General features: G+C 34.6%; 1 protein-coding gene across 2 annotated transcripts in view; it reads right to left on the reverse strand.

Moving 5' to 3' along the window:
• Positions 1–2450: 2450 nt before the first annotated feature.
• The window catches only part of LOC149567339 (metal transporter Nramp3.2-like), a 32473-nt gene continuing 9681 nt past the window's right edge, over positions 2451–25242 (reverse strand). The window contains exons 3-5 of one of the 2 annotated variants that reach the window (XM_089820515.1): positions 24524–25176; positions 19100–19311; positions 2451–2803 (exon numbers count right to left, since the gene is read on the reverse strand). In XM_089820515.1, the coding sequence (XP_089676641.1) occupies positions 19105–19311; positions 24524–25176 (860 nt within the window). In that variant the 3' untranslated portion in view covers positions 2451–2803; positions 19100–19104. The remainder of the gene's footprint in view (positions 2804–19099; positions 19312–24523; positions 25177–25242) is intronic. The other variant, XM_089820516.1, reaches the window with a different exon arrangement.

Genomic DNA, 25242 nt, shown 5'->3' on the forward strand with positions numbered 1-25242 from the left:
ATAGATATAAAATATATATTTGTTTTTAGTACTAAAAAGAACAATTAAATATGTTTTTGTTATCCTAGTACTTTTCTTTGATTAATACATAACTTTTTAACAATAAAAAACATAACTTTTAGATCTTATAATTAGTAATCATTATTTTAATGAATAAAAAATAGATAACAAAAAATATATATATATAATAAATATTGAACATGGTTTTCTTAATCTAACTCCAAAATGATTTTACAATTTTGTAGCGGTTGTTTTGTATCTTAAAAGTAATTTTCCCGTCAAAAAAGTGCATCGGCTAATTATTATATCCACTGATGTCTCATGCTGATCTTTTTTGTTTCTGTGGTACCAAAAAAATTGAAAGTTCATTCCGTCGGTTTTAAGCAGCGGCGCAATCACATGCCCAAACAACTTCTTCGGCAGAGGAGAAAGTATCAAGCCATTTTTCGAGTCCTCTTCTAGCGCATAGTTATCACACCTTATCGTAATATAATGTAAGATTTTCTTAATCTTGATAATCATATCTACAGTCATATAATTTTAGTGCCAAAATTTAGATACAGCCTCTCCTTTTGGAGGAGCCATACAAACAAAGTCAAAAAATTTATCATCAGAAAAGCGAATAACTTATTTCAGCGAGTCTCAACACAACACATCATTTGGGAAATTCACGAGATCTATTTTGCCCATTTTTTCAAATTTACGATTGCACTGGAAAATATCAAGGGCCAAAGTATACAATGCAAGAGAGGACTAATTAATGTGAAAGACGAGAAACTAGGATATCATGAAATCAGAATGTAGGCTGCCAGATTTGAGGATTTAAGTTATAAGCAGCTCTATTAATAATAATGGCCGCCGGGTTTCTAGGTACTTTTATTCGCCACGCCTTACAACCTTTAATGGCTTCCACATGAAAGGAAAACATAGTATCTTGGAATCAACGACAAATAGCTTGATGGCCTCCTTTCAATTAATTATGAATCACATGAGAAACTGCCAAGAAAAATGTTCAACTGATTGTCACATTAAAATGATGTACAAATGAGATGGGATAGTGAAATTTAAAAAAAATCTTCAAGGAGCTTGGAGTATATTCTAGAGTTTCAATTGTATGCGCAGCAATCCATGCAACTCCTATACCATAGTTCTATTTTTTATATTTAATCAAAGAAAAAATTACAACATTTACCCAACGGGTGCTCTGTGTTCACATTCGCAATGCCTTAGGTATTGATTACATTGGTGGCATATAATACGTTTTCATTTACCACTGAATTACTTAAGAAGGTTTAAGGAAAATGTAATTAAGTACGTCCTAATTTGATATAATGTGTGTTACATTAATGTAAGGATGCATGTGGGGTTGTGATTTTTCTTAAACTGGTTAGAGTCAATTATTTGAAGCAGAATGTCAACTTAAACTATTGTCTATGAGGGGCTCTTCCTTAGAGGAGACTTTGTCATTACAAACGTGGTGGTTCATGGGGTGTCCAAATGTGTCTATTGGTGTCGGCTTTGTGTATCTCTGCCATCGTTTGCTTGGTGTTGTCGTCCAAAATTTGGCACCTCATTAGGGACTCTGGATTTATGATGGCTAGAGTTGTGGCAGATTGTGATAGTTTCATGTACAACAGGGGGGTTATTGGATCCTGTTGGTGTCTCCATAAAACTATTCCCTATATTGTTGGGGTTTATTCCTTTGTGAATCTTGTGGAATGTGGCTTCTTCATGTTGGGACAAATCCTTTGTGGTATGGGGTTCTTCTTTCAGTTAGCCTCAAAATGTTAATAATGTGAAAATAATGGGTTCAAAAGTGTGTTACTAGACTTCAACAAACACATGGATGATATTAAGGAGTGAGAGCTGAAAACTGGAGTTGGGTTATCAAACTTATCTACACAAAAAAGATGTGGAAGAAAAACAAAATTTGACAATATAAGGAGAATATTTTAAGGACATAACTCCAACAAAAGAGCGAATGAGACTTCTTCTTGCCCAAGTACAAGACTTAGAAGCACAATCAGCTCCCAAGCACAAATTTTCAAATTTTATATAAGGTAAGCTTCTTGAGTTCTTGTAAATTGGACATTCAAAAGACCCACTTCATTAGAGGAGGAATACATTTATTGGAAAAGTGTTCCCACATGTGCAATATTATATACTTCATATAAGATTATTCTATACTTGAGCAAGTTCAGCCTTTAGTACGTCAAAAGTGACCAAAACAAATAAATATTAATTGAAAAGCATGCTTAAACTAATTAATATTATGAAAATGTATAAAATGTGCAATGGTTAATTATCTTTAAGTCATGCATTATTTGACTTATTGCACCTCCTTTTGGTGTTAAGTGCTAGTTGATAGCTTTAAAAAAAAAACCGAGGGAGATGAATTCATATTGATAACTCAACAGGCGTTCTTCTCGGAATATAGGGAGGCTTCCACATTTCCAATAGGGAACATAGTATACTATTATTAATAATTTAGTATCCAGAGATCCCTTAAGTATAAAATTATTATACCATGAATCGGGCATCTCTAGATGGGTTTTACCATCAGCTTTGTGCAATATACAGATAGCTTATCACAGGAATATCCAAAAAGGTGGCAGTCATCAGCTGATAGATATTAATAATACAAAGTTACATGCTGAGTTGCAGCGCATCAATTTTCATCTTGGTCGGTAAGACTGCAGATAGGAAAATTAATGGGTGTTTCCCATAATTCACTGTCAAATTGGAAATTATATGGACCTGCTCACACTCCTGAGAAGAATATATTATATGTGGTCTTCCCTCCCTGCACAAGAAACATTTGATACTCAGAACCTGAAAACCCTGAATGTGATCAAGATTCAACATAACGTGTACCTATCAATAACAAACAAATAGCAAACTGCACATTCAATGATATGAAATATTTAGTCTGATTAAGGACAGGCTTAATTGTACTCATTCAAGACCATAACTATTTAACAAAACTATAATTTGCCAAAAAAGTTGAATTGCACATGGTGTAAATATGTAAAATGAACTGGAAATTTAAAAACAATTAGCGTTCCTATGAGGAAGAAGAAAAACTGAATGAACGGTTCAGTGCATGTTTTTTAGCTGATCCAAAATTATCATATCACTTGTAAACTAAAATGGTTGATATCATCAAGTGAAAAGTATACCTGAACCAAATTTATAATATAAAATCTAATCTGCTAATAGAAGTGGCTGCAGTATTCTAACAAAATAAATGAGCAGAAATTAAGTTTACACAGTCCATGTTAAATTTATTTGTACTGTTTCTGGACTAAAAGCTGTAGTTATAAAACTAAGGTATCCATGTTTTACAATTGTAAGCTCAAATACTATGGAAAATAAACTTAAAGAAATATATCAAAGCTCAAGTCAATTATACCATCTTGGAAATGGATTTAACATATCTTATTTACTACAATCATGCTTTAACTTGTAGTCAAGGATTCAAGATAGCCAAAAACATGGAAAGGGACTTCAATTCCTGCCATGGTTATCAAAAGAACCTAAGATCCTCATTAGATAATGCTATTCAAGTTGCATCTATTACAAGTGTGGTTGTCGTGCACCAAAAGGTCGACCTGTCAATGTTGATAGAACCGCTAGACTTATAAATCTGTAGGTGGCGGCTAGTCCTTTGTCACAAATCTTTAGGGGAGTGCTGACCATTATGCCAACAATCTCCCCCACAATGTTACCAAAGAGGATTCAAACCCATGACCAAAATTTAATACCACTTATTATAAGTGGGGTTTTTGTTGCGTCAAAAGATCAACCTGTCAATCCAATACAATCACTAGACTTATAGAATCCATAGGAGGTGGTTAGTCCCTTATTAGGAATCCCCAAGGGAGCATTGACAATTTTTCCCACATCTTCACATAGAAGCCAATCTTTGTGTAAGAAAGAATGGTGCATTACAATCTGGTTACATAAAGATGATTGATTCAGAAGTGGCTTGAACATCAATTGTGAACCAAATCTTCAACTCAAGGTAGACTATTCCATTATCCATTGGCCTAATGAACAAGACCTATGATTATGTTTCATGTGGAACTCACTTGGGTTCGAAACCTTGTGTGATCCATCCAACAATTACTAGTGTAATGTCAAAAGATTTGAATACAATAGAATCAAACTAAAAAACAAGTTCTTGTGCAAACTAAAACAAAACCTCCAAATATAGCTCAACAAAAGAGTGTGAAAACAGCATTACCATCAAAAACCTGACTCAAATGTTACCAAAGTCTCCATTGCTTAATGATTTTCTCCTTGACTAATTGATATGTAGATGCTCATTTTCTTAAGGATGACTTGATTTGACAGCATATACTTTGCTCAAACTTGATGGATTCTTGGAATGGTTGATGGAGTGGCTCAATTTATAGAATTTGGAATGAAGAATGGATAGTAAAGATGAGATCAATGTGAAGGATGGTTGACAGGATCCCCGTAGGATGAAGGAGAAGATGAAAGGTGGAGATTGAGGGTTTTAAATTGTGAATAGCTCGGATGAGCTTACTAATCATAGTAAGTGGTTGAAACCATGAGGGAAATAGAGGATGTGTGCATCTAGAATGGCTATAATCTTGGGCTTGGTGGAGAGAATAATGGAACTATAATAACAAGTGCCTTTAGGTATTCCGATTCTTGAAACATTTTAAGGGGCTTTAGACATAATTAAATACTAATATAATTTAACTATTTTAGCCATGTATGAGGTGAAAAAAGCAATTTTTATTTATTTATTGTGACAAAGTGGAAAGAGAGATTAGTTAAATAATAGGATTATATACATTAGTGTAAAATAACTTAGGTGAAATGGATCTGCGCTAGATGAGTTTGGTTGATTAGGACTAGGTTATGGAGTTGACTTGGAAAAAGGGACTGTGTGCACCATGGAAGTACTTTGGGTGTCTACAACGTGCAACAAAAATACACAATAGTGACTCACAAATCCCAAAAGATCAATACTAGGTTCTATTCCAAAAACTCTATTGACTGTAGCAGAATATAGCCACGTGCTCAGAGTAAATTCTTTTCCATGTTCACTTCTAGTCACTGAAAACAAACAAAAAATATATCACAAAACGTAAGCTACCAGATTCTCTCTAGCAACCCTCAAAGTCTGGTTCAATTCTGTACAAAGTCTGGTCCTTGTCAAATTCTCCCCAGATTCTCTTGCAAAACTACAAATTTGCTGCAAATTCTATCAAAGGAAGCCAAACAAAATCTGCAGCAAATTCTGAAGAATTTGTTGCCCAACGTCTGAACCTCGGCTGAATTTGGCCTCAAAACATTTTTTTAGACTTTTTAAAGTATTTTGTTTGCCTAATTTGGTCTATTCAATCCTCCCAATCCTAAGGTGACCACCAAAAAGACCAAAAACGATGGGTCTATATGTCATTTATGCATTTGTGAATGAAAATGAACATTTGCTTAAAGAGGAAATCCCAAGGTTGCACGGGGATGAGGGTACATGGGGTACTTAGGGTATCAATACTGGTACGGGTACGACTATTTTTCATAATAGGGGACAGGGGTACTTGGGTATTTCAAACTTTATTTTTAATTATAGTTTTATATTTATAGAAAAACTGAAATTATGAGTCATAACAATGGTATTTCAAAGCAATAACAATGACAAAGTTTGCAAATGTAATGTATTGTTTTCAATTTCAGATTTTATATATGTTTGTAATAATAATATATGATAAACATTTAGATGCATAACAGAGAAGGCAGACTTTAAACATGAACAATAAAATTATAAATCATATGACAATGATATAGTGCACATGATAAATTTCTGACTTGAACAGTGATCAAATTTATTGTTAATTAATATTGTATCAAAGTTTCAGACTAATTAGGTACTGAATTAAGCTTGATGCTAATACGCAAGCGAAAAACTGAAAAAAATCAGATATCTTAATCAAGATCTTTAGCTATGATGCTCTCCACCGAGCACCGAGTACCCGGTACTTAGGATACATATACCTAGTACTTGGGTACGTGGCTACGAATACCAAGGGTTTGGGTATGAGTACCCATGTAACCTTGGGCTACCCAGGGGAAATCCAAGTTGACAATTATAGAGGAATTTCTTTAAAAATAAGATATCTTTGAATCTGGGGCTTAAAATTTGAATCTCAACTTTTGATTTAGCTTGGTTAGAAATTCTCTAACCGATTCAAAAAAAAATTTCAGATAAATGGACATATCTTTTGACAATTCCTTACATTCTCAAACTCTCCCCTTGATATGGAAATATGTTCCATGCATGTGACCAAGCAAGTGCATCATGTTGTATGTATGTCTAAATGATGTAATTAATATCATGTTGAACTAAAACATAGATGTTGTGGTGTATTTTGCTGTGTTGCTTTACTGTTAGCATTGTGATGTATAGACTTACTTCTTGTTGCATATATATACACATATATTTTTGTACAGATGAACCCAAAACGAATCTGAACCCAACCCCCAAAAAAATTGCAAATTTCGAACCCGCATCTGTACCGGAATTTGAACCGGCAACTTAGCACAAAACTCCAATCACATTCAAGAACATCTTTATGGGCTGAATACATTTTAACCATTTGCTCAAAGCATTAATTACTTAAATGATTCTAAAAATTTGCTGATATTTTGAATCATTTCATAAGGGATCCAGGCGACAATATCGGATAGAATTATAAACATAGCTTAACCTTACTATGCAGATCTGAGCTAATGATGAGAAATTTCAGCATTGAGGAAGTGGCAGAGTGATCTAGATGTTTTGGCTCTAACTGGATGGTTTATTCTACAAGATTTGGAGAAATAAGAAAAGAAGAAATGATGGCCAAGCTATGGCAAAGCAGAAAAAAAGTCCTAGATTCAGAGTAGTAGTGATTGAAGTGACATAGCCACTATTGTGGTCATTATGGTTGGATTAACCATAGTGCCTATGTCACTTCATGAAGGAGGTATAGCCATGACCATGTCACTATTCATAACTACATCCTGATAAAATGTCCACTCAGCATAAACAGTTCTACCGCACTAATCCAACCTTGTAATAGGCATTGACAGATTAACAATTCCATCTTCCAGATATATCTTTGTTTCTCATTGTACAGTCACTACATAATTCTATAAAGATGTGCCCCTTGATTGATAAAGACAACAGAGACTTCATGATTGACTGGTCGGATTAAAAGAACTTTGCTTCAGTTCTGAATCTTTCTTTTGTTTTGTGGTAGCTTTTTTATGTTAGTGTTATGTTTACTGTCATTTATGCCCCCCTAAAATACATCTGCATTCATGAATTTTGGTCTGTCATCTAATCCCTAAGAGGTTGTGAATATTTATAAACAAGATTATTGAATTGATGACCAATGAAAGAGAGAAACACAAGATCTCTCCTATACTTGAGGCCCTACAAAACCTAGGTGGGTAACCCTACCAAACAAACTAGATTCAAATTTACTTTCAAGATTTCATCTTAATGCAATGTAGAAATGACAATTTACACATCATTTGCAGGGATGTGTGAGATTATGTGGAGTGAATAACATTCTAATGCAATTTCATATATATATATATAAAGAAATAACTTTAATTTAAAGATGGGTTTATCATTTGAGGATTAGCTGGGTTGGCTACAATCCTTTGAACAATGAAATATGCTTATCTAAGAAAATAGAGAGTAAATTGTTAACTATCAACAATCATTCTTCACGAGGACATCCTTGATGGTTTGTAAACACACACCACTGATTTACATTGGTGAAACCTACAAATGTGGTTAAAACATGTTGGCTGAAAGTTTTGTATGTCACTGTGACCACAGCTTGCAAAACTGTAATGTAAGGCAAACGCTAAATGAGATTTCTCTCCTCTCAACAATAGGGGAGGCTCCTTTCTTACCGTAGGTGGCTGTAATAGAAACTTATTTAAAGTTACAAAATAGGGTGGTTCTCTTAATCTATTTTCATTTTTCAGGAATGATTTTACAGACTTAAGAACAACACTAAAACTTAACAAAAAATGCTTATTGCTATGATAATATCGATGGCTCGTGAGTTGATGTAAGAACAACATAAAAGACATCGATCTATTTTATATGGGTGGAACAGTTGCAGAAACCCAAAGTCTTCTCCACTTATCCCCAATAAAGATTTAATAACCTGAACAAATGGTAAGGAACAAAGTCTTTTATTGAATATTCACTAATTTCTATGAAAGTACTCAATCGCTGAAGCACAAAGTCTTTCAGTTTTATGGATTTGAAGCCACTATTAATTATAACAATTTGCCCTTCTACAACACGAAGTCTCCAAAAACTCAAATTGAACTTTAACTTTGAACATAATATGCAACTCAAAGTCTGCAAGATTAGACTCAAATCCCACTTGACCAAAGCATAAAACTCACAATTAATTTCAGAAAATGTCGGCACATAACAACTTGAATGAACACAAATTTTGTAAGCAAGTTGCATCTTTTATTGAAAACAATTTAATCTACATCCAATCACAAAGTCTTTGAGTGCACATATAGATTGATAGATTTTTCTTGCATTGCCAAAAAATGAAATATTTACAATAAGCACCCTCTTCTATTTATAGGTGAAAAGATGAGAGAGAAAGGTGGGAGAAATCCAACAAACTTTGACTAATTCAAAAACCTACTTTGACTTATTCAAGATTACAGGTCCTAATGCACCTACGATCTGATTACATGCAATCACTACATAGGTGAAAGTTCCCATGTAATTACAACTTAGCAGGAGATACCATCACATGCAATTACATCTTGTTGTTACAGTACATGCAATTACATCTTATTACAATACATGCAATCTGTCGAAATGAAATTGCAAATACATCATGAAATTATTCCAAGTGTCTGACAAGACAAGACACCTATTTGCATCATTTTTTGTCGGTCATCCTATCACTAGATTGATAGATGTCAAAAAGCTTAAAATCTATTGTAATAACCCTAATTGGTTATAGCTTAGACAAGCATCAATTTCTTTCATTAATCAACAATTATGCCCATGTATGGTTGAATCATGGATCTTAGTTTTTTTATTAGAATGTTAGCTGGGGAATTTAAGAATCCTCAAATCTTCTAATAGATTAATTAATAAAAAACAAATGTAACATTAATTCTCCGCTCATTCAGTTTTAAACTTCACATTCATATTGATATTAAAAACATGATAAACAGTTGAATGAACAATTCCTCTTCAATTATTGTCTTAACACAGATTACAATCACTAAAGAACATACAACTGAGTAAAATGTAACAATGAACTTGGAAATGTAAATGTAGTTCCACCATTGAAATGCAAACTGCTGTGACTAATGTGGCCTATCTCAGTGACACAACAGGTTGTCCAACACGCAACACATTCACCTCCAACTGCATACACAACCTCTATGATTTTACAGTCCTTGCAAAATAGATCATAGGCATCAATATTAAATGCAAGCCAAGATATTGAAAATGCAGACACTAGCAATTAATCGCAGGGTATATGAATTGGTTGTAGGCGTCTAGCAAATGATCACAGGCCTTGGGAAATTGCCAAACAGGTTCACAAAATGTAATGCAGGTCCTCCCAAATAAATATGCAAAGCCTCAAAGGTAAAACACGGGCAGAACAAACACAAACGCTGCCTCACCCAAGGATAACATAGACCTAAGAAGCCAGCTCGAATCTCAATATGACAACTGGTGAATTGAAGTGCAGCTACAACCAACACTAATTCTCAGTTGCTCCTCAAAGACAAATTCAAATCACCCTTGCATAATCAACTTCTCAGTGTCAGCACGTTAACTTTCAATGAATCATTGAACAAATCTTGTTTCCTTAGCCACAACATGAACGGTAGAAGACAATGATTCTCAACTCAACCAAATCTCCCAACCACAGTAAAGATAGTAGATGAGATACAACAAATATCTACCCTATAACAAATCACTATACCTCAGCAGTGATTTCAAAGCACCAACTTATCTCAATTCTCCCGATTAAACCCGTATACGGAATTGGAAATCAAACTCAAAAAAACCCACACAAGACAACAAAAAGAAAATAGACAATTGGATCATTTTCCTTCATAACGAGCTCATATTTATAATCCCCAAATGGCACTTACTTTCCCAAATGTAACTCCACTTAAGAAGCTTTATCAACACAACATCATTTTATAACATTAATAAATATGAGCTCGTACAATAAATAGCCCCATCTAATGCAAGTGATGACCAACTACCAGGGCCACCAACTGCACAACCAAATATGGCAACTGCCTGAATTAGACTTACTAAAAATAGTAAGTCCACTACTGAGACCCTCAAATTTCACTGTCAACTCATGAGGGTTGCTATGATGAACTAACTCAATCCACTGTTGAGACTTGCCAAAAAATGGGGACATCACAATCTTCCCTCCCTAAGATTACTTGTCCCCAAGCAATCTCAGAAACAAATAACACATCAGTCCACCCTCCCTAAGATTACTTGTCCCCAAGCAATCTTAGAAACAAATAACACATCAATCCACCCAAGTCCCAAGGGTAGAATTGTGTAATGTCCCTATGATCACTAACCAACTCTTGTAGCATCATCACCAATCTAACTAACAAACCTGAAATGAATGACTGTTGATGTCGCATGAGTGAACATCTCATAGGGAAGCAATTCAGTAAGTTGGCAAAGCAATCTCATAAACAAATAACACATCAGTCCACCCTCCCTAAGATTACTTGTCCCCAAGCAATCTTAGAAACAAATAACACATCAGTCCACCCAAGTCCCAAGGGTAGAATGGTGTAATGTCCCTGTGATCACTAACCAACTCTTGTAGCATCATCACCAATCTAACTAACAAACCTGAAATGAATGACTATTGATGTCGCATGAGTGAACATCTCATAGGGAAGCAATTCAGTAAGTTGGCAAAACTTGCTTCACCAAACTGGGAAAAGTAAGCTACCACACATACTATTTGACACATGCACAACTGAACCATGCACTTGAAGAAGATCATGCACAGAGAGTCAAAAGTAAAACCATATGTGCTTGGTACCATGTACACATCCCAGAACTCCTCTATGAGACATGTCTGAAATCCTGATGCACTAGTAGGATCCCAAACATTGAACAAAAGCCTACCCAAAACAACATCGTCCAACATCTGTTGCTCAACAAATGTGCTCATCCCAACTATATCAGCAACACCTGTAACTACAATGAATGTAGCCAAATCCTCATCATAATTTGTGGATACGAGAGCATCACCAATTGCTGTTGTAGGAAACTGAACTGTGTCAACAGATGGTGTAAACTATGTCCAACTCCACTTAGGTGAGTGATCAACACCAACCTCAAAAAGCGGATTGTCATAAGGTAATGTTGCATCCATCTCGAACATAGGATTTTCAACAAAGTGAACCTCAACAATGTGTTGATTTGTACTATAACATGACGTTGTCTCTACATCACTCACCTCATGAAGTTCAACATCATGTGTGCTATCATCAATGCACATCTAAACAACTAAGGTACTGCTGCTGGTTACCTCACTAGATGACCCCACTAGATGGCTCATCTAGCATGGAAGTAGCTGCAGATATGATTGTAACACCGCATGCTCTCACTCCCATTGTCATTGCATCGCCATCAAATACATGATCTTGGAAACCCATGCCAACAATTGTATCATCTAACTCAACCTAACATGAATTCCAATCACACTCCACATCCAATGTGTCCAACAACTGAGCACTGAAATGTTGTAACTCCAAAGGAATTCCTACACATCTGTAGCTACCACTGTATCATCATGGTGTCAAAAATCCTCACCGTTGTCATGCAAATAAGAACTAATGTGCCTATCAATATCCATGTGATCTTCCTCAATCTCATAAAAAACATGCACATTATCATCCATTACTCTATCCACAACATTTTCAGACTTTGCCATGAGACCAGGTGCAACTACAACCTCACATGGGCTACTGCTGATATAAAATTCAGACTTTGAGCTTTGACTGAATTTCTTGCTCTCTAATAATGTAATTGTACCATCACACTTCTCCCTTTGAAAAAAACAATATCATGTTCTACTCAAATTTTGGATTTGAAATAAATTTTGTAATCTGTTTTTAATTTTGATTCAACTCATTCACTAACACATTCAACTGTTTCACAATACCATTCCATTGTTTATTGTTAGTGGCCATAATTTTGATATATGCACAATAAATTATTAGTTGGAGCATTTGTAATATTTATTACCAGAATCTCATACTTATCAAGTCGCATCTCCACTGATCATTTTTCATTTAATGATATTACATTTGGTTCATGAAAGATAGTCGAACCTGCAAATACTTTTGAATTTTGTACATGTCTTATGCATGAAAGATATCAAACCTGCGAATACTTTTAAATTTTATACAGGTCTAATTCACGAAAGATATCAAGCCTACAAATGCTTTTGACTTTATACATGTTAAGTTTCATTTAAGCGTTCGTATAAGCATGATCATATAATTGCATGACCAATCCCTACCTTTTAAATATGAATGGCCCTATGAGAGCCAAGCCTACTATATTGACTCGTGACATGATAATAACTTATTAAGTAATTATTGGTCGGGAGAGCGGCAAGTACAGGGGTATCAATATCTATGTCTCTGAGATTGGAAAGCTTACCTCACAACAATGTGCCTTCCACCTTGTTAATCATACTCTAAATCAAAGAATAGCATCATATTCACATTCAATAACCACTCAAGGAATGGGAAATTTGTTTGTAAAAGGAACAAAAATCTATGAACATAATCAATATATATGGATACATTGATGAATCATCAAGGACAGCCAAGTGGGGCTGATATAAACACATAAAGTTTGGAGTGTGTGGGAATGTCCTGCAAATATGATATTTATATTAGTAAAAGCAATCAAGAAGGAAAGAAAACTTAAGTCTAGTAAATATAACCTAGTCAACTCATGGTGGTTCAATGAAGGGTGTCTTGTTTGTCAAGTCGAGCGGTGGGTGTTCGGGCACTCAATATCCATGTAAATCTCTTGCCAGGGTAGGTTTAGTGCAATTAATGTTGTTGTGATCTCAAGAGGTTAGAATAGCCACCAATTGGATAGATAGACTGTTAGGAGGGAATCCAAGGTCTAGTCAATTGGATGGTTGACACTCTAATGCCAGGATGCTTAGGCGACAGGACAAGATAGTGTCCCGTGCTCTTTCTTGCATAGTGAGGGCCTTTCTCAGTTGAGATTGTGTGGGTATACTTAGGGTCCATGGATGGAAGGTTAAGCCTCTGAAAATGCTTCTCCTCTCCACTAGATGCCAAGACTTGCACAAGACATATCAAGACTGCATTCTTAGTCATTACGATTAGCAGGTATCTTTCCTCCTTTCATGTTTATTCAAGTTCACTTAGTTACAAAACTGTTTATGTGGTTTTTGCATTTATTTTCTTTCAGATTTACAAAGTATTGTTCAATTGTATCAAGTGGGAAATAATCTCTCTCTCTCTCTCTCTCTCTCTCTCTCTCTCTCTCTCTCACACACACACACACACACACACACATTATGTTTTGGTTAGTTATAATGACAGTTTATAAAAGCATTAGTTAGATAATGATTTCTCAATTCCAATTATTAGTTAAGGCAATGCCTGAAAATCAATTAATCTGTTAAAATTGTTTATCCGATGCATGTGAATACGTAAACTTGCTGATTTTGATATTATATGGAATGGTAAATATAGGGATAGAAAAATTGGTTGTTATAGGTGCATAAACTGACAAAAGAAAACGATGAGCTAGAGACAAAAATATTGATGTTGAAAGAAATCATAAAGAAATATGTGAATCTAGCGAGGGATGAGGATACAACAGTTGTCTCATATGTTCCATTTCCCAAGGTTCTCATTGTGCTTGCAACACAGTAAACAAATGGGCAGGAGATATTACAAGGCAAGCAGAGGCTTTTCTCACGAAGATGGTTTGAGCACATGGAAAGATCACCATAATTATAGAACATACATGTGGATTAGAGGAAACTTCGAAGGAATATGAGCCCATCAGGCAGAAGGTCATTCCTCCTCTCAAGTCATTAAGAGCTATACCCACATCGATCTTGATGCAGGAGGGAGTCATTGATAGGGGGAGCACCTATGACTTTGGCTATTGGTATCTCTCATTGGTTACCAAGAAGACTACATATGAGCATGCTTGCACGTGATGCAATGTTTGAAGGTCCTTATTACAATCAAGGAGTTGCTTGATCTTGATTTTGATGTTGCTAGTGAGTTAGATTTGGAAAAGTTAGTGGAGAGGTTGGAATCACTTTATTTCACAAACATGGATTGTCTTGAGAGTAACCTAAATGACTTCCTCTCACTCACTATTAATGATCTACAATGGCATTCTTCAGATTGTGATAACATGCTAGACGTGTACATGGAGCAGCTAGAGGCTATGGAGATGCAACATTGGCTAATTTTGCGGTGCTTCATTTCTATTGGTTATTAATCTGGGCCCTTGATTTTAAATCAATTTTGGTCGTTTATTGTAATTGGGGTTCCTATGTAAACCCCACCCCCTCTCATTTGTAGGTGAGGCTGTTTGAGAATTATTGCTAATATTATTCCATGTTTGTTATATTTTTCATTGTGGTGTCTTGCATAGTTAATTATTGCGATCAAGTTTGCATTACTGCATGGTTATCTACATCCCTCATTTAGAATAGATTTTCATTCCAAGTTGTTAAATTGAATTTTATTTCAAGTTGTTAAAGAAGATTTTTCTTTTAGTTTAGATTGTGTAGATGGAAAGAATTGTGGATGTTCACATGTTAAACTCGAACAAATTCGGGCCACTAGCTTGTTACGGATTGTAAGAATTACCTTGTAGTAAGCCAATGTTCAAAACCTATAACTTTGATTGATATGGAATATTTAGTTTGCACTCACTTGATGGGACTAAAGGTGAAATATTGATTTGAAGATCTTTAGTATCTACCACAGAAGTGGGTGGAGTCATTGTTGAGATTACACCTAGTAGAGTCCAAGTCCATCAATTTTTCCTTGCATTCATTGTTAGAGGGAAAAGTAGTGGCGGAAGTTAAATTTAAGATATAGTCTAAGAGTTGAAAATCAAAGCATATTTTCATTGCACATTAAAGAGCAAAATCATTAAAGTCATGTTGACAAGTCTTGAATGAACTAGCATAAGTCCCTTGATGTTAACTTGTGGTGACCGATCAAGAAAATACTATACACTCATCATGTATCCTCGCGCAGGGTTCAGGGCTATCTTATCAGCTGTTTTATCAGCTATTTTCCAAGGGCTGACATTTTGTAATTATTCTAGCCCTAATCTTGTAAGTGGCAAAAATCTTGTATAGAATGGCTTAGAGTTAGGGATTTCATTATGTGTGATGAGTTAGTAGCTTCTTACTGCGGTATTGAGCTGTAAGGGATTGTAGATTGTAATCAAGTTGTAATCATCGAATAATAAGAATATTGTATTGACTATTGGTGGGCGTAGCCAAGGGATTGGGTGAACTACATTAAATCTGTGTCTTGTGTTCTCTTTTGTGTGCTTTATTATTTTTTTTTATTGGTTATATTTTGCATGTAATTATTATTTTTGTCTTGTTAATCCTAACAGAAGTTAAGCTTAAGATAGAGTTTGCGAGTTGAAAATCAAAGCATATTTTCAAAATCATTAGTCATGTTGACAAGTCTCAAATGAACTAGCATAAGTCCCTTGATGATCCAATGAATCACATCATCTCAACTGAGCAAGTATCCACAATAAAAGAACCTTGAAGTCACCTCATTATCTTAGTTTGTTGGCTTAGCATGAGAAGTGACTTTATATCAAGAGAGAGCTGAATATTTGGTGTTTAACTTTGAAACATTTGATATGCATGTTGTAGTGAACTAAATCTCACATCAACAAACTCCAAACCCCAAGCAAACCTTTTATTAAAATCTCAGCCAAAAGCTATCAAATTCCTTCTAATTTTTTATATTTGGCAATTGTTGATTTTTCAGAGAATCGCTGCAAATGTACTAAGCACGGCCTTGTATTTTTGGTATATTTGTTCCAAAGGCAGCTCTCCTCATATTAATAAGCATAAGCCATGAATAGACATGCCCCTTAAGGAACACGTCTATTTGTTATTTAATAGTTAATATTATAATCATAGTTATAATTATTACGATAATAGATAGTTTCTATTATCTCTATTTAGTATCTAATGGTTATCTATTGTAATCTTCTGTAAAAATTAGGATGTTTCTAATATTTAATTTTGTGTTTTTAGAATAAAATGTTTTTATTCTTTAGTTAGCTCTAGATAACTGTTAGTTTTCTCTTAGCTAGAATAGAATATTTCTATTCTTTATGATTGTTTCTTAAGGAAACATCATTGAGTCTCTTGTATAAATTGATCTCTTGAGCACTATTAATAACAAGCAAATATTTTCCAATTACTTTGTAATATGGTATCAGAGCCAATACTCTAAATCTTTTTGAAAATAATTATAATTTCTTTTCGAACATGCATATTTGTTTCCAACTCTCTATAAGCCAACTAGGGTTTCCGTTCTAAGAGATCTGAATCTGTCAACTTCTGGTTAGTTTTTGCAACCCATTTCTGTCCAAATTTCTCTGTTTTTTCTCCACATTTCCACCATTTTTTGTGGGTTTTTTTTTTGCAATTGAGTTGTTTTTGTTCAAAACCCTAATTTTCTGTACCGGATCAAAAAACAATTTACAGATTCTTGGTGGGTTTTTTGAGATCTCAACTAAGTTGTTTGTTTTTTCTGGGTGCCTCAATTTTTGAGCCAGCCAATCTAGAAACCTACAACACATTCTTTTTGAGTTTTTCGAGCTGTCTTCTAGGTCACCCTTCAATTTTTCTAGGTCTACTTTTTGAGGGTTGCATGTACTTGCATGTTGTTTGCATGTGTTGCTTTACCATGCAAAGTCTCTGTTTTGCCTCCCTTAAAAATTTTGGTGGGTTTGTAATATTTTTCCTCAAAAATTATTTGTTGGGTTTTAACGTTTTTCCTTAAAAAATGAAGCTTGCTATTGTCAGGTTTTGATTTTTTTGCACCTCAAAAATCATGTTGGGTTTTGATTGATTTTTCACCTCAAAAATCATGACTTTTTGTAGTTTGTTTTGGAGCATTATGCTTATCTGCAAAGTTTTGGAGCATTATCCAAAGTACCATCAGCATTCCTCTCGACAAAGATCCTCTGCTCCAAATTTAGAAGGTTCCCAGAAGAAAAACATTCAATGCAACTATTGCGACAAGTTTGGTCACATGAAGGTTGAATGTCAAAAGCCCCTTGAGCAAACAAAATCTAACTTTTATGTTTTTTGACAGCTTTGTGCTCTGGATACATTAATCATTACGAGAGGGTATTACGATAATAGATAGTTTCTATTATCTTTGTTTTGTATCTAATGGTTATCTATTGTAATCTTCAGTAAAAAATTAGAATGTTTCTAAGATTTAGTTTTGTGTTTCTAGAATAAAATATTTCTCTTCTTTAGTTAGTTGCAGATAACTGTTAGTTTTCTCTTAGCTAGAATAGAATGTTTATATTCTTTATAATTGTTTCTTAAGGAAACAATGTTCAGTCTCTTGTATAAATTGATCTCTTGATCACTATTAATAAGAAGCAACAAATTTCCTATTACTTCGTAATAATAATACTATATTAATTTATAATAAATATAACTATAGTTATATTTATTATTAAACATTAATTTATAATAATAAACACACATATATAACTATATCTCATACGGTTTATCCAACTGAACCTATCGTACAGTTCATCATTAGTCATGTTGACAAGTCTTGAATGAACTAGCATAAGTCCCTTGATGATCCAACGAATCATGTCATCTCAACTGAGAAAGTATCCACAATAAAAGAACGTTGAAGTCACCTCGTTATCTTAATTTGCTGGTTTAGCATGAGAAGTGACTTTATATCAAGAGAGAGTTGAATATTTGGTGTTTAACTTGGAAACATTTGATATGCATGTTGCAGTGGACTGAAACTCACATCAACAAACTCCAAACCACAAGCAAACCTTTTATAAAAATCTCAGCCAAAAGCTATCAAATTCCTTCTAATTTTTTATATTTGGCAACTTAGACAAAAAATAATATTTTCCTTACATTTGATAATTCAGCCCATGACCTAGGAAAGACTTAAGTTCGCCCCCTTTTAATACTTGTCAATGAATAATTAAAATCGTAATAGAATAACTTTTGTTTTTCCTCCTTTTATTTAATTAGACACTTTAACCCCCATTATTAACTTGATGCTTTAGCCCAAGGGGAGAATAGATAATAGGCTAGCATCAGTCCTTATTTATTTATTGATGTGCTAAGCAGAAAGGGGACATTGCAGATACACTTTTTCTAGCATTTCTTTCTTGCCCACTAGGTGTCATTTCCTAGTTGTTTGCACTGCTTGATTTTTTCTCATAAATGTTTATTATAGGAACTGTTAGCATTTTCTGTTATCCAAATAAGCATTATTCATTTTAAATTTCCATATATTATCTTCTCACAGTCTAGAATAACCCAACCATACACTTTGATACAATTTCTTTTTAGTCCAGGGTCATTCATTGTATAAAGAGGGTTCTAAGAAAGAAGAATCATCAAACAGAGATCTTGAAAGACCATTTGGTCACATCACAATCAAAGATATCCCAAAGGTAAAAGTGCCAGAGAACTCCACTCATCTACTTTGGAAACCCCATCTGATTTAAAGTCATCTTTTAAACGTCAGTTTTCTTGTAGACCTCTTAAGGCAATAGAGATTTATTGAGCATATCATAAGCTGCAAATATTCTAGCAGATTTTCCTTCACATCCGACTACATAAAGGTAGACAACAAAGTTGGGACCATTAACTAAGCAGTATAATGAATATTTCATGATACGGTTCTTTAGAAGATATATCAGCAAGATGAAATCAGGAAGAGTAGCAATGACCTGTCTCAGTGGAGTAGTTTAGTAAATGTCGTGCGTTGTTTATCTGGTGACAGAGCTTGGATGACCAGATATATTACAAAACTGAGGTAAACCACTGCTATAGCAACCAATATTATTGTAGCCCACATACCGACAACTTCATTTACAAAGAAGTCCTCCAAAAGGTAGCCATTGATAATTATTACAAGGATAGCTACCATCCAAGCCACACCCTGCACAATGAATTTTTAGCATTTGAATGATATATTAAATAATGAATATATAATACTAAAAAAAGGATGATTTACAAAAATATGATTGAAGTTAAATCTAGTGGCAATGATTCCAAAATAAAGATAACTAATCTAATTACAAAAAAGCGAGGCTGCCATTAGGCACTGAGTGTCAGTAGTCAATCACCTTATAGTTTTTCTTAGTGTGCATATCATATTGATCTCCAGCAGATTTAAGCGTGCAATTGAGCTCTATAGCTCCTTGATAGAAGATTAGTTCAGTTAGCAGGTGGTGGCATTCAGATTGTAAACGAAGCTTCCTAGAAAGGAATTTCATTCTGGCAACATTCAGGTAGTAGAGCTAGCTTCCAAGAAAGGAATTTCATTCTCTCTCATTTACAAGCATTCAAGTGTTTGTGAACACTGTTAGCATTCCAGCAAATCTGAAAAGATTTTATATCCTTCTTCCACCTATGGCACATGTCCCTTGATATCCGGGTCTCATCTTTGCAGGCCAGCCCATTATCCATAAGGTTCTGAATTGTGTTTTATAGAAATGCATTGGTTTTAGCAGATTTGTTGAGCTAACCTGATTTGATGTTTTAGTCAAGAACCCAAATCCACACATGCAAAGCTACAAGTTGCATTATGAGCTGAAATAATCTCTTTGCGCTGCATTCTCCAGGTCAAGCTTGTAAAAACTTATTAATGTGCTAATAGTAATTGCTTTGCATGGATTGTTAATCTCTGTAAATGGAGGGCAGGTAGCACTGCAGTGGATCCCTTGAAGTGTAATTGAAGGGTTATAGTTCAGCTACCGAACTAGTTTATAGTTTTCTCACATGTTATCAGAGCTTAAGTGGGTTAGCTCAAACTGATGTCTTGCTCGAGGTGGGTTGTTGAATGTACATTCAAACACCATTAGTTCTCAATATTAAGGGGACCCAGTAGCTCAGGTGGTTCACCAGGCAGGTCCTAGGTTTTAGCCCTAGCTGACAATGGTTGGTTCGTTAAGATGGCCAATCCCTATTTAAGCACATTTTGTTGAATATTGTAATACTTGACACATCCTCCCTAAAGTAAGTTTTGAAATACTTGTAACCTTATCTTCAAGAAGACACTGGTACCTCTGCCTTTCCCAACTTTATTTTTAATTGACAGTTGATGGCTGTTGCTCATAGATAAATGTAGCTGTATCATGTTCTATCAACTATACCAGCCCTATGTTGATCTCCAAAATCTTCAGATAGAGTTTCCAGAAGTGGAAATTCATAGCACCTCTATCCAAGACAAAGACTTATATAATTTAATTTTCAAGACAGTTTCAGAAGTTTGAGATCACTATTTTAACATACTTTAACAATCACTGAGAATTTCTTGCTACTCACTGTGAGAAATCTATCTTCCACATAATGATAAATGATGTTGAAAATTATTGATTCGTAAAGATCTGATTAGGAATGAAATGCCTCACTTTGCCTCCTTCCATAAAAGAAGACAAAACATTCCATAGACGACCCTTCATGACTGATGATCTTTAATGTATCCTGTGTAACTTCTCATGTTCCTCTGTAACGTCAAATGTCCCACACAAGTCCATTTGTTTCTCAAAGAAAGAAAATATATTCAATAGCATATTTAAAACAAATTAGAGCATTGGTAGGCATTTTGTGGTGAATATATCATTAATGGAGGCAATTTGGAGCTTTTCAGGGACTACAAAAAGAAGAATTAAGAGTGAAGTGGCAGTTGACAGTAAGCACAAGTAGAAATTGCATCTCTCCTTAATAGATAAATAAGCAATTTGATGCAACTGATTATTCCCTACCTAGTGATTTTCCAAGATTAAGATCTTGTGTTGTATTATAAACTTTCTTTATTTTGTGGTTATTATTTCCTGTCTAAACAACATTTCAATCCTCGTATTAACTAACATCTGAGAATTAAATTGCTCATAGTATTATAAATGTGTGGTTTGTTAATTTTCACTGTTAGTTACAAAATTGTAGATCAATTTGCTACTCAGAGGCATATTTCTTCTGAGAGAGCATCTAATTCAGGGAATTCCTGGAGTTGCAAATTTTGGGAGGGGCAGATATCAATTTTGCAAATACTAATTTTTTTCTTTCTCGTGTGTCTCCTCTAATAAGGCTGCAAAAGAAGAATTTATTAAAACTAAAAAAATATTTTTTATATCCTGGAGGTTTGACACTCGAGAAAGCATTTATTTTAAAGTAGTTGGAGTTCTGCAGAATAATATTTTTGCATTTTTTTTAATGTGGGATTTTTAAATATGAAGAAATTAGTAGTCAGACCATCTTTCAATGACATATATCTTCCGAGTAGTGAAGATTCTAACAAATTTCTCAGATAGATATTGGTAATTATCAAAAGATTAAATGACCCACAAAGCTCATAAGCATCTCTTAGTGAGGTCGATAATCAAGTGTAGGATGATAATCAAAGCCTGCTTCAAACATTGGTAATGCATTTGTCCCATAACTATGAAGAAGTTATTACTAGGTCAGCCTTCAATGACCTATTCTCCCATGAGTAGTGAATTTTTTCTATTGAATTCCTCAGATGAATATTGCTAAGCATCAAAAGATAAAAAGGGCCCACAAAGCACATAATCATCTCTAAGTAAGGTCAATATCTGAGAGTATGGCAGTGAGCAAAGCCCGCTTTAAACATTGCCAATGCATTTGTCCCTTATCATTCTTTCCAAGCCTACCTTGCCTCGCAATATTATCAATGTTGAATAATCTACACCAACACTCTTTTTAAAGTAACAAGAGTCGCTAAAGTGCTAAATTATTAAGAAACTTCTATTTTTATAGGATGTTTAGTTTAGTGTGGTATGTAATACTCAAATCATCAGTGAATGAACTATTTATCATGAGTAGCCATTTCTTCTATGGTATTTCTCTCATCTACATTGATAATACTCAGAAATCAAGCGAAACCACAAAGCATTCAAGCAAGTCAATGTAATGTTTGTCCCAAATGATGTGAGATTGCTAGGGATAATTAGAAATCAAAGGGACTAGCGAAGAACACAAACAACTCCAAGTGATGTTAGTCCCTTCTCTCAAAGATGAAGATTCTATTGCTAACACATCAACCCAAGGTCTTTCACTGTAGGCTTTTTATAATCTGGCCAATGTAGATGCAATAATGCCCTACAAGCCTACTATATCTCACAATTCCTAACAATGTGTGGTAATCAGCACGTAGTATATTTTCTGTTACTCATCTAATAAGATCCTGACTTCCACATCATCAGTTGCATGCAACTTGAAAACTTTAGGATGAGCAAGGACTGGCGGACTGGACAGGCATATAAGGTTTTAGAATGTAACAGCAGTCATAACTAAAAAATAAGGCACTACTAACGTCTTTTGACTGCTTCATGATTACAGGTCAACAATTTTAATCATTTGGTCCTGAATTATGTAATTGACCCAACAAAATCCATGTTTTTCTTCTATAAAGATTTTAAAAGTTATTTTGGAGTGAATTATTGTTGCTGTACTCAACTGGGTCTGAGATATTAACTAAGAATTTCCCTAGGGTGATGATAATTGTGCTAATGCAAGGGAAACCAATGAATTGAATATTTCAAGACTTGCCTTTTTATTCTTAGGTAACGGGTGCAATGCAACCATCTAGTAGAGCCCTTGAGCCATGCTGAGAGATGTTATTAAACCCTATTAGCTAACTTCCTAGATCTGGTATGGTCTTTTTAACATATTTGAATCTGATGTTATCATGCTTTTAGAGTTATCTAATATTGTCTTTAATCATTAACAGTTGCCTTTGACTCTCACATTTTTAATCATGAATGCGCCTTTGTTCCACTGATAAGCTATCTCCATCTCAGCCTCAATGTTATTTTCCTACTCAAAAATTGTTTACAGAATTTTGAGGTTACTTTTGGGCATTTCTTCATTGCATTCCCATGTTCCCTGTCCTCCTAGAAGATAACTTCGTGAGACATAGAAGCCTGTGCACTAAAACCACTGACTGTTTTGGGTTGTCCATGAATCTCATTACTTTTTTGCATCTCATCTTTCACCCCAGAAAATTATCTTCAATATTTTTGGTTATCCCTCTCTACATTCCAAATAGAAGTTGAGACAAAATGCTGTCATTGTTAAGCATTCATTTTTTTAGAATTCAGAAAGTAGTATTTGAAGCAGTCACACACTCTTAAGACAGAGACTATTCATTTCTCAATTATTGGATCACACTGAAACTGAACAAAACAGCTGAAATCAGATCAACCTCCCACTGCAAGTGCAAAGGAATACTCTAGTCGCTAGAGCAATTAAAGAATCACACCTTTCAAACTTCTACAGGTCCAAGAATCTTCAATCGCTAAAGCAATAGAATTTACCTTTGACTCACTATCATAGGTAGCTACAAAATCCATTCATGAACTTAAAAAGGATTTCAATAAAATTCCTGTAATATTGGTAAAAATACATCACATGGTAAGCAAATTCTGAACTCTAAAGTTTAAAGAAAATCAACTAACTCAACATTTCACCAAACCTGCATACACAAACTTCTAAAAGTTCAAAAAAATATAAGACAATAAAACTAAAATCAGAATTCTACAGTTGCTGGAAAAATATGTTTTATTATATAGAAAAATAATTAAATACAACAGATGCATGCCACAAGGCTACATATAACCCATAAACTTGCACCCAAATTTAGAAAATTAACATTATATACGGTATCCTATATTTAGGATGTTTCTATTAATTTTCTGCACCCAGAAATAACAACAGAGGAACCTAAAGTTTTAACACTGATTCATAAGCAACTCATGAAAAAGGGAATCCGAAAGAACCTCCACATTGAAGATAAGAACATTTTTCTAGCGCCTAAAAATTGTCATTTAGGGAAAACTATCTCCTACCTAACCATATTTAACTACAAAAATTGTCCTCATAAATATAGGAAAAGATGAATAATTCCTGAGTATTAACCATGGGACATACTGTCACTAAAATGTATATATTTAAACCTCTTAAGGAATTAAGGCAGAAAACTCAGTAGGGTACAGTTCACAGTACTTTGTCTTCCAACAATCTACAAGCAATTATTGTGTTTTAAACAAATTCATGCTACTGATTTTTCAACAAAACCATGGCAATAGATAAATTAAAATTCTTCACAGACTACTTTGATTAACTCATACCTTAAAGATTCTGCCAATTGTGAAAGTACCCATAATATGCTCATTGGAAACAAGGCATAGAAGAGGAATGACAGCAAATGGGATTTGCATGGACTGAAGGACATTAAGCCATTCATTTAGTTGATCCAGCTTGCCTTCAGAAGAATCAAATAGTAGAGCAACTATAACAGTTGGCACAATTGCAAAGCTTCTAGTGATTAACGCTCTTAACCATTTCTTTATACGAAGATTAAGAAAACCAGCCATGATAAACTGCCCTGCATATGTCCCTGTTATGGTACTGCTCTGCCCAGCTGCTAGTAAGCCAATACCCCAGATATAAAGTATTGGGAATAATCCTCCTCCATAACGCTTTTGAAGGTAAACTCCAGCATTTAGAAGGCCCATTTCTCCTGCAGTCTCTGTGCCATAGAATCCCTTTGCAAAGACTGTTGTAACAAGTAAGTTTATTGAAAAGGATACTACAACCGCAAGACCAGCTTCAATTGAGAAGTATTTAAGTGCTTCCTGGACTTTGTCTCTCCTAGATGTATCAACCATTCGTGATTGTACAAGTGCTGAATGCAGAAAAACGTTGTGTGGCATTATAAGACAGCCTACAACACTCACAGCCTGCTTGACAGCATTTTTATTGATGCGTGGAATTAAAAGCCCTGTGGCATGTATGCATCCATCAGTAATGGAGAAAAGTTAATGTCTCTGACATTTTGAAAATAAAT

The sequence above is a fragment of the Cupressus sempervirens genome, chromosome 3 (genome assembly GCF_028749045.1).
Source record: "Cupressus sempervirens isolate cs-2001-9-10 chromosome 3, ASM2874904v1, whole genome shotgun sequence".
Classification (NCBI taxonomy): Eukaryota; Viridiplantae; Streptophyta; class Pinopsida; order Cupressales; family Cupressaceae; genus Cupressus; species Cupressus sempervirens.